This window comes from Pleurodeles waltl, chromosome 7 (assembly GCF_031143425.1).
Source record: "Pleurodeles waltl isolate 20211129_DDA chromosome 7, aPleWal1.hap1.20221129, whole genome shotgun sequence".
Lineage (NCBI taxonomy): Eukaryota > Metazoa > Chordata > Amphibia > Caudata > Salamandridae > Pleurodeles > Pleurodeles waltl.
Genome location: NC_090446.1, coordinates 323,710,584 through 323,725,334, shown reverse-complemented (window position 1 = coordinate 323,725,334; position 14,751 = coordinate 323,710,584). Strand labels below are relative to the sequence as shown.

Below are 14,751 nucleotides of genomic sequence, written 5' to 3'. Positions count from 1 at the left end.
ACACTTCTGTTTATAGTAACCTGGGCTAGATAGTTTTTCCTGTAATATAGTTTTGTTTTCTTTGAGCCTAGGGAGAAAGGGCATAATGTATCAGCTCAGGACTGAATTAATTAGTAAGAAAAAAGTGTACCTCGGGTTTAATGTGAGCTCAGCCTAAGACTATTTGTCACTGTTTAAGGTGTTTGGGATAGCCATCCATGTTCCTTTGTTGTGGTAATTGATGGTAGTTTGGGATAGTCAAGGACAGAATAGGATCTCTGTGTTGTTGGTAAACATATCCTGGAGTGTAATCAATGATGAAGTGCTCAACATTTTATGTTTTGCTCTTTGACAAGATCATAGAAAACTGTGCAGACTTTTGATCTTTAGGGGGATCACTCAGAGAAAATGAGATGCCAAGATGTCAAATAAATCATAAAAGGTGTGTTTCAGCATAATCTCACATTTTTTTCATAGATCATTGAGGCGCAAAATAACGTGTTTCTGGTTTAACACCAAACAGTGTAAAACTATTTCAGGAACACAATTCAGAAATATATGCAAAGCAGATTTAAGTGCAAACAATATTTATAGGTTCAAAATCACTCCACTCATGGTGCAACATCGTCAAGAGTGTAGAAACACTTCAATGGCTCCAATCACATTGATGAGGAAAACACATTTACATGACAAAGAACATTTGAGTGCAGACTCACCCTTGGTGTAACATTAAGAGGAGATTAAGTACACATATGAGTGCTTATTTAATACCCAAGTGCAATAACACCTTTAGGCACAAAACCATTTTTAGGTGGAGGATTATGTGTAGGTGCAAAATCACTTTTGAAGCAACATCAGCAACAGGATAGAAACACATTTAGGTGGAAAAACTCATTTCAATGAAAAAAACACATCTTGTCCACAAAATCAGAACAAGTTTGGAAATAAATTATGGAGCAAAAACTCATTAAGAAGCAAAAATTACATGTATGTGCAAAATCAGATTTAGATACAAAATTACCTCTTGTGCGACTTCAGCATGACTGTGGAAAATGTGAAGAAAAGCAAAGCACATATAAATATAATCAAATGACTCTTATCTAAAAAAAAACATTTTAGGTGTAAACTAACACTTGTTGCAAAGCAGGTAGTATTTTGGGATCATACGTAGGACACCTATCATATTGAGGTGCAACTTCAGAACTGGTTTGTGAATTCTTTTTGGAACAAAATTCAAAATTAGATGCACTGATACATTTAGGTGTAACATCGCTATTGGTGTAAAGTCAGCAGGAGTGCTCTCTCATTTAGCTGTCACAGAAGATGTAATAGTTATACATCAGTATGATATTAGATTTGATTGACAACAGATTGAAATTACCATTTGTGCAATATGGAGAACCTTTGTGAACACAGATCACAACTATCTCTAAAATCATTTTAGGCACAAAACCATCATTTGTACAAGTTAAACATCATTGAGATACCACATTAAGGAGCATGTTTAAACTCAGGAGAAAAGATTCTAGGTGCACAATCACCATTGTTGAAGCATCAGTTTTAGCAGCAAAAATGCACCTCAGTTGCACTGCATAGGCGCTTTGTTTCACCATCCATTTACACCAACTGGAAGCACTATTTAGACAGAGGAAAATAGATTAAGTAGACTATAGCTAATGGTGACACTAAAATACTCTGGTCAGACCCAAAAGTGGTATATCACTTTCCTCAAGTAGTATGCTATGTAGGCTGACTCAAATGAACAAATGTTAAATGTTACTGACACAAAGTCCCTCTGTCTGTGTTAGTGGTGTTGATGACATGAGTGTTAACAGTCCATAGAATCTATCTCTATCCAGATCTAAAAAGGGAACATGTTTATGAAACCTGCTGTGATATATGGTCAAAAGCAAAGAGGTAGTGAGGATATGACCAAATTGTACAGAACTGTGTTTTCCCCTCAGAAAGGCTACCATGAAATCCGTGAGATCCGCCAGTTTCACTTCACCAGCTGGCCTGATCATGGGGTGCCCTGCTATGCCACTGGTCTTCTAGGCTTCATACGACAAGTGAAGTTCCTGAACCCACCAGATGCAGGGCCTGTTGCTGTGCACTGCAGGTACTGCATGGATTTCTTTCTTTAGAAAAACTGCCCTTAATGTAGTTTGCACTTATGCTTTTCTCTCATTAGATCGACTCTTTCTCTGATATTGTTTGATATATATTTTTGTGTACAGGATGCACTGAAATGGAGATTCATTGTCCTCCACATTGTAGCCTATGCATACATAGAACAATCCAGTTCACCTTTCATGTAAACAAACAAGGCACTAGGTATCTCACCAAACCAACTCCATGACAGGTTTCTGGAAGTAGTAGTTATTTTCTTCGGGGTTATGATTAGATTCCATTGTCCATCCATAATACACGCCATGATATGCCATGACTAACAGTCCTAAATAGTTGAATTCCCTAAACAGTAGGCTGAAACTTTTGACTTTTTTGGAATTCAAGAATTCAAAAATTCAAGAACATTGAATTTTATCATTTAGCTTCTGTGAGTTGGTGTAAATGTTCAAGGTGGGATCTAATGGATCACAGAGGAAAGGAAAGGAAATATATATCGAATTTGTCTAGTTATATTTGATGGTGTGGTTTGACAAGTGGGAATCAGGCAGGAGAAGGAAAATGGCGAAAAATGAAAAAGAAACAAGGTTTAGTGTGAGGTTAAAGAGGGTGAAAAGTGTCAAAATGGTATTCATCAAAATGGATTTGTCAAGATAGCTTTTATTGTTATGAGAGTTTTTGGAATCACATAGATGAATTTGAGGGATATACAATAAATTTTTCTTGTAGCCAAGCAATAATTCCCAGTAGGTCTTTCATTGCAACTGAGAAAAAAACCCTGTTGGCTGGACCGTCATTGAGGGTAATGTGTAGCTTCCCAAATACTCTAGAGCGAATGAGTTCTTCTAACATTATTTTTGTGAACTCTTTCTATGATGGCGGTATATTGACTTGCATTCTGTAAAAGAATATGATGTTGTTGTGAATGCATGTATTTACTAATTGTGCAGACAATAAGCCAAGAACATTTGCTAATAATTATAAAGAAGTGGGCAGCAGCTGTGCGTGAGAAGCTGATTTTCTTTGTTTGGCAATATATTGGCTCTGCTCTCTGCAATTGGTCACCCTGACCAGGTACTTCGTTAAGCTGTTTGGGTGTTTTTATTTCCTACAGTGCAGGTGCTGGGAGGACGGGCTGCTTTATTGCCATTGATATCATGCTGGACATGGCAGAGAATGAAGGCGTGGTGGATGTCTTTAACTGTGTGAGAGAGTTGCGGTCCCAAAGGGTAAACATGGTTCAGACAGAGGTAGGTGTCGAGGCTCTGTGACTACCCCATTTTCATGTTAAGATTTGTATTTTTTAAAGCCCAACACCACAGGGGCAAAAAAGGAATTTCTATATGGGGAGGGGGTTACAGATTATGTTATTACTATATACTGCTGAAAAACTAGTTAGTTTCACATTTCTGTCTAAAGTATGGAAGGTCGGATTGAGGGGAACCTCTTCATGGAGGATGTTTGAAGGGACTAGACCAGATGTAAGTGCTTCACACCGCACTCTCCTGGCTGGGAATTGCTGTCTAGTGTCTCCTACGAATAAAAGAGATGTGTAGTCATTGAAATCACTCTGATGAGTCGTGTTAGTTTCTGACTTTACCAAAATAATGTAAAGAGGGTGTGTCTTCTTTGCGAAGGGAACTTGGCTGCATTTCAATCTCTTGCTGGGATAACTACAAAAAGAGGTGAGATTATTCCCTCTTTGTTTCTTAAATTCCGTTAATTTTATTAAATAAGCATGAATGCCGTATTAGGTGCTTACACTCTTGTTTATCCAAATTGTGTTTCTGCAACTCCTTCTCCCTCTTGTTCTATAGATTTAATTTACAAAAAGGGTTTCATTTGTCTGACATTTCTCTTGGTCTCTTACCCTCAAGTGCAGTATTGGCCAGGAGGGTGTAGTCAGTATGAGCGTCTTCAAGAAAGAATTGAGATTTGCATTTCTTAAATAGCGAATTTTAAGAAATTGCTATTTAAGAAATGCAAAATGGTATGTATGAATTTTGCTATTCGGTAATAGCGGTTTCTTAAAATTCGCAAATGTTATTACCAAATTGGAAATAGAGAATGCGACCCCATTCAACCCTATGGGCCTGTAGGCCCATAGGTGCGAATGGTTTTGCATTTCCCATTTTGTGAATTCCAGTTAGAAATTCGCAAATTAGGAAATGCAAATCCCATGGTGCTGGAGTCTAAGGACCGCTCTGATACACCCCAAAAAAATATTTTGCGGACATGTGAAGCACACACATGCCTTAGGGGCATGTGTGCGCTACATGTGCATTTTTTTAGTTTGCACATGCTTACCACCAAATTGGATTTGGTGGTAATTGCATTTCCTAAATGCCCAATTCGCATTTAGGAAATGCTTGATGCTTGGAAATCGCAAATAGGAATTCTCTATTTGCGATTGCCTATTCAGAGAATCGCTGTTTGCGATTCTCTAAATGGGGTCACAATTTTAAGGATTCGCTATGTTAGCGATTCCTTAAAATTGTACAGCGAATGCCTTTCATACATCTTGAAAGGCATTTTTGCATTTGCAAACGAGCTTGTTACATGTGGCCCTTAGTCAGGTTATCAGAACCCAGGCCGTACCACTTTGAAACTGGATTGTGGTTAGAATGCTGGGAGAGAACAGAATTTAGGAATTTTGCAAACTTCTGCAAACTTTCAAAATCTTTTCTATATTTAGAAAAACACAGAATTGGCACAGTGCTGTCATTACTTGTCAGAATGAACAACAGAATGCAAGGAAATGTGGTTCTGAAACTCACAAAGGCATCGCGCATTGATGCGCATTGAAAACATAGAAATAAACACAACAAAGGCATTTGTCACTTGTCATCACGAGGATGCTCAGGCTAATAGCTCAGTTGTTTTCACGCCTAGCTCACATACAGGAAAATCAGGCAGCAGCAGAATAAAATAAGCACATAGACAGACGGGTCTGTTCATTTAATTTTTTTGTCGGTGCCAACCAAGTACGTTTGCTTATTCGTGTATCTCAAATACATTAGAGAACAGAAGGAAACAGCCAAAATGATGACACGGCGTGCTATCTCAAAATGAATGTGGGCATACAACAGAATTTTAACAAGTGTACGCTTTAACAATCATTCAGTCAACTCATCTTTATTCAATTATAAAAATAGTTATATAAGAACACAAATATAATTACAATCCAACATGTTCTAAAAGACACAATAAAACTACCCATAGCTAAAAAGTTAAAACTGGGAATTCACAGCACTTAAGTTTCATGGACAATACCCAAGCTGGTTAAAAATTCAAAATCGTCTTCCAGGACAACACACCCTTCAACAAGGAGGAAACAGCCAGCACCACCCCATGAACATTTAACATTTAACATCTACAAATACAGGAATGCAGACTGAAATTGCTAAAAATCCCTGGTCTTCAAGATTGTCAACAAGTGTCTGCAACTTAAAAGATCATAATAGTTACAAAAGAAGATAAAGGGGCATATTTATACTTGTTTTGCGCCGAATTTGCGTCATTTTGTTTACACATATTCGGTGCAAAACTAACTCCATATTTATACTTTGGCGCTAGACCCGTCTAGTGCCAGATTTGTGGAGTTAAAGTCATTTTTTGGACGTGGAAACCTAATTCGCTTAAATGAGATGCAAAGTAGGCATTCCAGTGCAAAACAATGACTCCATGGCCTTAGTGCCATATTTATCCACCTGTGCTAAAATCAGGCATGGAGGGAGGAGGGGTCAAATAATGGTGCAAAGCTTGCTTTGCACCATTATTTAACGCATGGGTCAGGGCAGGCATTAGGGGACCTGTGGGCCTATTTCCATGGTGGAACACCATGAAATCAGCCCACAGGTGCCCTCCCCAGGCCCCAGGGACACCCCCACCCACACCAGAAGGACAGCAGAGGATGGAGGACCCCATCTCAGGTAAGTATAGGTAGGTACAGGTAAGCATATAGGCCCTGATTTATACTTTTTGGTGCAAAACTGCCCCAACGCAGTTTTGCACCAAAAAGCTTAACACTAGCTTGCACCATTTCTCAGCACCAGCTGGGCACCATATTTATTGAATGGTGCAAGCCGATGCAAGGGGTAGTCTAGCTTCTAAAAAAAAATGACGTTAGACGTGTGGGGCTAGAGGTATGGAAGAAGGGGGATTTGCACCAAAAAATGACGTTAGGCTGGTTAGATTAAATAAAATGTCTCTAACCAGCCTAGCGTGCTCCAGTGTCTTAGGTGCACAGCCATCCCAGGGACACACTAAAATCTCATTAGAATCGTATTGACCAGGGAGAAAGCAAATATGGGCACTTATTGAGCCCAACCGAATTATGGTGAGGAGGGATCTGTCCCATGGGCGCCTAGCAGAGCTAAGGTATGGCTTGGGACCATCCACTGTTTCCAAAGGCATGAAGGAGTGCATAGAGGGTTTAGTAAGAGCTTTGTTTTCCCTTTCTTCCCTTGCATGGTTCAGAACGAGATGCCTGCCTATCCTTCTGTCCATCTTGGTTATGCACTCGGGGTTACTGAACAGATCAGGGTGACCGAGAGACTGACCCGCAAACTTGACATACTTTAGCCAAGGGATCTTCAGGCCATAAGCACACCCTAGGCATTCCTCAATAACATCCCTATTAAAGGCCGTAGTATCACCACACTGCACTGAAATCCACAATAGCAGCGGGCTAGTTTCACATGATCCTCAACATAATCCAAACCCAATTCCACATGCACGAAGACTTTGGGACTTGAAGGGCCCAACCCCAACAGCATCCAACAGAAATGGTTCTCTTCATTCAGGATGGGTCTGCAGTTACATGTCCCCCAAATATCCACTCCACACAACAACACGGGGAGACACTTCATTTTTCTATATCTGTAAGATGGACAGGATGGGTTTACTGCCTACTGTGAGGGCAAATTTAGGCAACGCACCGCAGCCCTGGCTGAAGCAGAAGCAGAGATTGGAAAGCAAGGCCACCAATTTCTTAGTTGGTCAAAAGTGACCCCCATGGAGGAGAATGACAATACCCTAGTTACATTTTTCCCCTTGATAGCTAAGGATCTAGTTTTAGCTTGCTGCTTACCATAATGGGTTTTTGAGGTGTTCATATCCAGACCAAGCTCGTCCATGAATCTAACAAATAGATCCATAAGCTCTTTAAGGCCATTTGCTGTGCGGGACCACAAAACAGCATTGTCCGTGTACAGCAAAAAGGGTACATAGGCGGCCTTAACTTTGGGCAGATCTTTTCAATTTGCTGACAGATAACTATTCAGGCCGTTCTAATACAATAGATAAAGGATGAGTGCCAACACACTGCCTTGTCTGACCCCACATGGAAGGTCATAATCCACCCTAACACGTTTCTGACAGAGGCATTAACATCTATGTGGAAAGATCTTAAAAAATCAATCAAAGGAGAGGGTAACCCAAGAGCGGCTAGATTTTGCCAGCGTTTGGACCTAATTACCTGATCAAAAGCACAGCTAAGATCCATAATGGCTAAATGGATTGTCCCCATTTTGACCACCACATATTTACAGATAAGGAAAATTAATATTGAACACTGCTCCAAGGTACCCTTTCCTTCCCTAAATCAACACTGAGCTGGACAGAGTATTATTGGTATTGGCCCCATCTTCTGTGCGCTGTAGAAAGATGTGCCCCAGGACCTTTACAACTGTGTCTAGCAGAGTGATAGTTTGAGAACACCTGGGGTCATGATGGTTCCCTTTTTAAAAAGAGGGACCATCACTGTGGATTTCCATGATGTGGCCGCATTCAAGGCATTTGTTAAAACAGGGGCCCAGAGGGAGACCTCAGCCTTGTAAAGGTCCAAAGGAATCCCATCTGGGCCAGAAGCTTTATTGGAAGGGCTGGCTCAGATAGTGGCACAAACCTAACCTTGGCCCCCTCAAAACTGGTGTTTAAAGGGAAAAAACGATCCACCTCCTCAGCAATCATGGACACACTCTCATCAAACACATAGACCTTCCAAAAATGAGTTACCCACTGATCAAGAACAATGGAGGAACCAATGTCATCAGGAGCACCTGCCCAATGCTGCTTCTCGGTCACAATGAACCAGAATCCCCTGGAATCCCTGGATTTACCTGTAGAAATTAAGCACTCCCGGGATGCTTTTTTGAGGGCTGCTTTCTCTTCACGGATGACAGTCTTATAAGCCACTCTTGCTGCTGCAATGTAAGACTGATCTCGGCTCTTGGAATTAAGAGCCTCAAGGAGCTGTCTATTTCCCAACACACAAGCCTTATTAAACCAGCCCTCATGAACAGTTCTCTGGCCTCCAGACATATGACACATGGTAGCATTTATAGAATTATTTAGGACAAGAAAAGCATCCAAGGCAGAGACGGGAGATGGATCGGGGAATAATAAAAGTTCTAAGATAATAGCTAGATTAGACTTCTGGGAAACTCGAAACTGAAAGACTACGCCATTTCACCCTCGAGCACTTATCCTGGGGGATCAAATCGTTAGGACCTAGAGCTGGGTTAGAAACTTGCCACACATCAGTATTGGCAACCTTACGCTAAAACAAGTCTTGTGAACCCAGCCTGAACTAATGATGTCCATCAGTGATCGATACGCAAAAACTTAAATTGTTTCCCTACCTCTGTCATCAAAAGTGGAATGTTGGGCAAGCAAATGAGGCCATGAGACAATCACACTGCATAGAATTGCATCTCCCAAAGCATTTAGCAATCTTCTCCCCCTATGGTCAGACGATGACTGGGAAAAGGAAACATCTTCTTCCACAAAGTGATTGTTTCCAATTTGATTAATACTTAACTTCGCATTGAAATCACCCTCAATATATCATTAAAACAATTGAGTGATCTTGCCTCAAGAACTGATGAGGCTTGAAATAAGACCTTGATATGACACCCAGGCCGAGTTATAAAAATTGACTACAAAAAATGTTAACTCTAGGAAACAACCACTTATAAAATCTGGATCCTGGTATGTCTAAGGGGGACGGGAATAACCCTAAGATTTTTTGAAATATGAACCATAATGGCCAACCCACAATGTGCTCTCTTACCAGTGGAGGGAGATGCTTTCATGAAAAAGCATTCACACCCAACCAAGGTAATCAGTTCTTGCCTCAAGGTCTCTCGTAACATGATCACATCAAATTTAGTGAGAATATTTAACAATTTAGGATTCTGGCACTTCGCCCTAACAACAGTCACATTCCAACAAAGAACCCTTAAAGTGGATTCTGAAAGCAGTTTTGACCCAGACCCTGCCAGAGATTTGAGGGATGGGGATGAAGGTGGCCTGCTTGCCAAAAGCTCAGGGGATCGGGTGGGAATAACCAGTAGTCAATCATTTTGTTCAAGGACTGACAAGGGGGGGAATCTATTTTTGTGGCACTTCGAAATGCTCCCAGTGCAGCAGGCCCCTAGATGTTGGAGTTAAGGGTTTGGGGCACAAATGGCTATAGAAAAAACAAGAGGGATGATTCTCATTCCTGTGTCCCTGCCATGAAGTGATTCCACAGTTCAGACCAAATGCCTAGCCAATGATGGTGACTTACTGTTGATTATAATGCAGTCCCCTGTAAGATTTTTAACCGGTAGGTGGCGCTTAGCACACGCACCACATCCTTCTTACAAGCAATATGTTGCCATATTCCTTAATATTGAAATTCGTATTTAGACACAAGCAGTGGCAAACATTATTCTTTTACTGGGAAGTAGATTCATAATCAGCATGAGAGAGGGCCCTGTCTGGCCTCTTCTGGGTGATGATGGGCAAAGACCGGCCTGGTGCATCATGCGCAGTGGGAGCCTTTCGCAGTTTTCAAAGGTTTAGGGCTTCCAACTGTGATGACGATCCATGAGCTGAGCCGCCCTGGGAAGCAGTCCACAAACTGATAGCTCCAGGCAAGGCCTGCTGTCCTTGCACCGTGAGTGCCCTTCGCAGTTTTTAAGGGTATAGCGGCTTCTGGCACAATGATGATCTGTGAGCAAAGGCACTCTGGGAAGTGGAGTTTACACACTAATAGCCCCAAGCAAGCCCTGCTCTCCCCCCTGCCGTAGGAGCCTTTCACGGTTGTTAAAGGTATAGCACCTCTTGGCGCAATGACGATCTGTGTACTCAGGGCCCTGGGAGGTGGAGTCCACACACTGATAGCCCCAGGCAATCCCTGCTCTCCACTTTAAAAAATAAAAATTGAAGGCATCCAGTATAAAACAACCTAATTTCAATTTGGAGGAAACTCCAGATGCTGTAAATTCCCAATAAAATGACTAATACTATGGGAATCGGTTATTCTCTGAAGCAAAATTACCATGGTATTATAAATTTTCACCTCTGGCAGGCACAGGGAAATCCTAGAAAAATAGTGGTATCACACACATATCCTGGGCATTCTGATTCTGATGGTAACTACTACTGGCAGAATCGTGATTTCTCCTAAACCCGAAAGGACAAACAAACCTGAGATTCCAGATCTTGCAATAGTTAGACATGAGCAAACTGGTTGTGACTGACAGTTCATTTTTTGGCAATGCGTCTACAAGGCTAAGGACATTTCATTGATATAGAAAGTGCTCCCTGTTTGGTGTGACTGTATTTCTTGAATGTTGCTGTAAATTCTTCCGCTCTATGTTTTTTAGATTACTTAAGTACGTTGACACCTCAGTCAGCGAACCACCTGCAACACTTACATTTGAAAACGCTATATTTTAATAGCATAACATAGCAACACCAAAAAATGTGTCACTACTCCATTTTAAGACATATGCAAGCCTATGAATGAAACTAATGTTAAATAACCAAAAGATTTTAGCACTTTGATTTAAGTATGTAGGCATGAAATACATCATATGCAAAAAATATATAACTTAGGTGTACCATGATACAAATGTTTCTATTTTGTTTTCATTTTGTATTTCCAAAAGGGAATATATTTTGTTTTTGACGTTTCCAAAAACGAATACGTTATTTTTTAGCATAATTTTTTGCATGTTGTGTTTACTGGGTACAATGCCACTGTTATCTGGAAACGAGAAGATGGTAATTGAAATGTGTCTGGCAATTCCAGAAAATAGATATGCAAACCTAGAATACAGATTATGTAACCCTAAATTGGAGGATCCTGAGAGGAAAAAAGGTTGAGAAAAAGTAAAGGCTTACACAATCATTCGGAGAAGTGAGATTCATTATGATTTATTTACAAACAAAAGTTTGCTTGAAAATTGAATTCGGAGAAATTAAAAAAGTTTCTCCCACACAGTTTTCGGTGGGTAAGTTCATACTTAAAAAAGAAGAAAAATTGAACTGTCCAGGTTAGCTAAAGTAGAAATAAACTGGATATATGGTTAAATAGTAATATTCTAAACGTCAGTCTCCCCTGGTCTACAATTTGCAGAACTCGGAATAGATGGTGTGCAAGATTCAGCCTACCACAATTATAAACATGAAACTTGATGAAGACAAGAGAAAGTAAAAAAAAAAAAACGTGTTAATTAAAATTGCTGTTCTCAAAATATAAAATAACATTTCATGTGGGTTAAAAAGAATCAAGAATGAAGTAAGGAAAATAAAGTTAGCCCTTAAAGTCGAGTGTATTGTATGTGAAAGAATGTCCTGGAAAAAGTACTAAAATTGGTTATTTAGAGTGGGCCAAATGTCAAAAAAGCCACCAAAACTTAGAAGATGTCCCCTTCCATCCTATTAAATGTGTTTAATTTTGTATGTACGCTAACAATCCCAGAAACTGTCTTCGGAGTAATAACAGAGTGATTCTGTCCGGTTGCACCAGGAGTGAATGGCACCTGCAGAGTGTGGCCGTACTCAACAAAATCACGCATATTCTTAGTCATGTGAGCATGTTGAATGTGTTCTGAGTGCAAACTGGAGAATTCCACCAAGTTGTATTATCCTTCCTCCTGAACAATTTCTTTGACCGGAATTACATTCAAGAATGTGTTTTTCCTAGTGCTTGCGTCTACATCTTGATCCTGTCTTAAAAAACATGTAGCAATGTTGCTCCTTGGACACACAGTCATTTGCTTGTGTCCTTTCTTCTGCAGGACACTGGGGCACTTTCACTGTTTCTCCTCAGCTCAGGACTCCCATGATTAAAGTTTCTGATAAGCACCAATCCAGTCCTGAAAGACACCATTTCCCCACCAAATAAAGAAAGTTTAGGGGTATCTCGAGGAAGCGATGGGTGACACAAGCAATGTCCTCAGTCATCCTCAGACCAGCGTTAGATGTTCACTTGGTTAGGATTGTTTCAGGACGTCTAGGAGCTAACTAGATGGCATATAACTAAGCCAGAGAAAATTTCTCTCAGTCACAGCTCTGGAAGGGCTGAAATGCAATGTATTTTGATGTGAGTCTTTATTAGTGTTAGCACTTGGAGAAGAAGATGAAGAAACATGGCTGAACACCTTAGATACGTTTCTTTTGAGTGGCGTAGTCCATTCAATCTGTTCTAGAGATAAATGTATATTTCCTGGAATCCCTTTACACTTAAAAGTCCCTATGATATAGCTGTTGTTTCAGAGCTTGGTGACTACTTCAGCTTAATTTGATTGTGTTCACCCAGGCTTGAAGATTTTCAAAAATGAGACATTGGGGCTGCAAAAAATGTAAGCCTTCAAATGGGCATATGCAAAATGTCCCTGCAATTGATGAAAATAACAAGGGACAAAAATGTGCTGGCACAAAATACTTATTCTGATAAAGAAACCACGAAGTGGCCATGGAATCACCTGGCACATTTACTTCTGCTTTTGAAGCAAGGTCTGAGTTGAAGATTCACTTCCTCAAAGAATGTTACATCAACCTCACTTGATTAAATCCATGAACAAGCCACAACTATGATGTCGGGTGGTGCACATGGCACTTATAACATCACTTGAAAAGTTTACCCTGATGTGCTTAATGCGTTGGCCCAGAAAGGATTCAAAGCATTAGCAGCTTCTAAATGGCTAGGGACATGCAGGCCACTGCAGTCAAAGTCAGTGTCACAACCAGGTAGAATTAGGTTGAATATATGCTCCACCAGTCTTACATTTTTGAACCAGAAAGTGTGGATCTGGGGTGGAGTCCAGCAGTTACTTCTGGACTTCTCAGCTCAACGAGTACAAAGCATGTTTGACATGCTCAGCTCTGAGAGAGCTGTCCATCCTCTAGTCATTCACTTACTTGCTTGTTCTGGAATGCTACCAGTCATTCATGACAGGCCTTTCTCTCTTTTGTCTTCAGTAGGCTTTGGTGTCTGGAATTCCACACTGAAGTACATCAAGAAAAGGACACTTACTGTTTCCCTCATTTCATTATTTTATTTTTCATTGAAATAAAACTATAACATTTTAGATGGGCATCTCCACCTTAAGGAAACCCCTTCTCTCTTCCCCCCTTCCCTGTATGCCAAAGTGTTTTGTTTCTATTCCCATTCTCTCTCTCTCCCAGGCACATGTCAGGACTAGCACTGTTAGGGGCATATTTATAAGGGGAATTTTTAGTGACACAGCAGCGATGAAAACCTCTCACTCATATCTAGGAGGCCATGCAAATCCACTTTGTGTGGCTTTGAATGGCCTCATAGTTATGGAGTAAGGCAAGCCAGCTCAAATTGCTGCGCTGCCTTACTCTGCAGCAGGGAGGTGTTCTATGGGCATTGTGTGGATTTTCCATGCAAAATCCATGGGGTTGGACACATTTTCAGATTTACAAGAGCCTGTAAACCTGGTGATGCACCAAAACCTTATGCCTCCCCACGGGAGGCACAACAAGATAAATATCTACATTTCTCCTTGTTTTTTCCTCTGCATTCTTCAGCACACATAGACAGAGGAAAAAGCTTCCCAGGTTTGTTTTTGTGAAGGAGGGTGCCACTACTTGCACAAAAGCAATCCTGTTGACTACTCAGGCACTCTTGCACAACGGTGAAAAGGTGCCTGCATTGCCGCTAGGCAGCCAAAACGGCACCAGTCCAGTTAGAAGGGACAGGGATGCACCATATTGCATAGATACACCACATCCTTGCCCTTTCCTTTTGATGCAGGGCATCACAGCAAGATGACTCGCTGCGCTGCCCTGCACCAAAGTCTTATAATTTTGGCCCTCAGTTCTTTGGGAAAGTAGACCCCTGTAACCTCAAGCAAGGTGCGTAACATTAGGATCCCCGATTTTCTTGAAGTTGTGTTTCCAATGCAGGGCACCATGTGCCAATTTCTCGGAACTTAATAGTTGCCACAGCCTTTGAATCAGTTACTCCATTATCAGGACCATGCCTTATCCCCATAAGGCTAGTGTTTATATTTTTGTCACAAAAAGAAAAGAAAAAAACTTCTTTCCCCTAGTAGCATGTAAGGGAAACTTTCCCTGCGAGGGTCAGCCTCGCAATATTCGAGTAAGGGCATCTCCTCAATGTCTGTGAGGTTTACTTGCTGATAGTTCTCTCCCACCACTTATTTAATCATTAGGAACTCCATAAGTGTTAGAAAGTGAACCTTCTAATATGTACGTCTCCAACAATTTCGGGGTCTTGTCCACTCTATTATATGCAATCTAGCTGGTGTGTAGCGCGACCTGTGTAAAATTTCCTAAAACATTTCTGTCCCTTGGGCATATCTGGCAAACTTTGTA

At 40.8% G+C, this 14,751-nt stretch overlaps 1 protein-coding gene across 1 annotated transcript in view; it reads left to right on the top strand.

The window, feature by feature from the left end:
• The window catches only part of PTPRT (protein tyrosine phosphatase receptor type T), a 1,804,620-nt gene that overhangs the window by 1,686,862 nt on the left and 103,007 nt on the right, over positions 1–14,751 (top strand). Inside the window, exons 26-27 of the mRNA XM_069243772.1 lie at positions 1,944–2,098; positions 3,221–3,356. Of these exons, the coding sequence (XP_069099873.1) occupies positions 1,944–2,098; positions 3,221–3,356 (291 nt within the window). The remainder of the gene's footprint in view (positions 1–1,943; positions 2,099–3,220; positions 3,357–14,751) is intronic.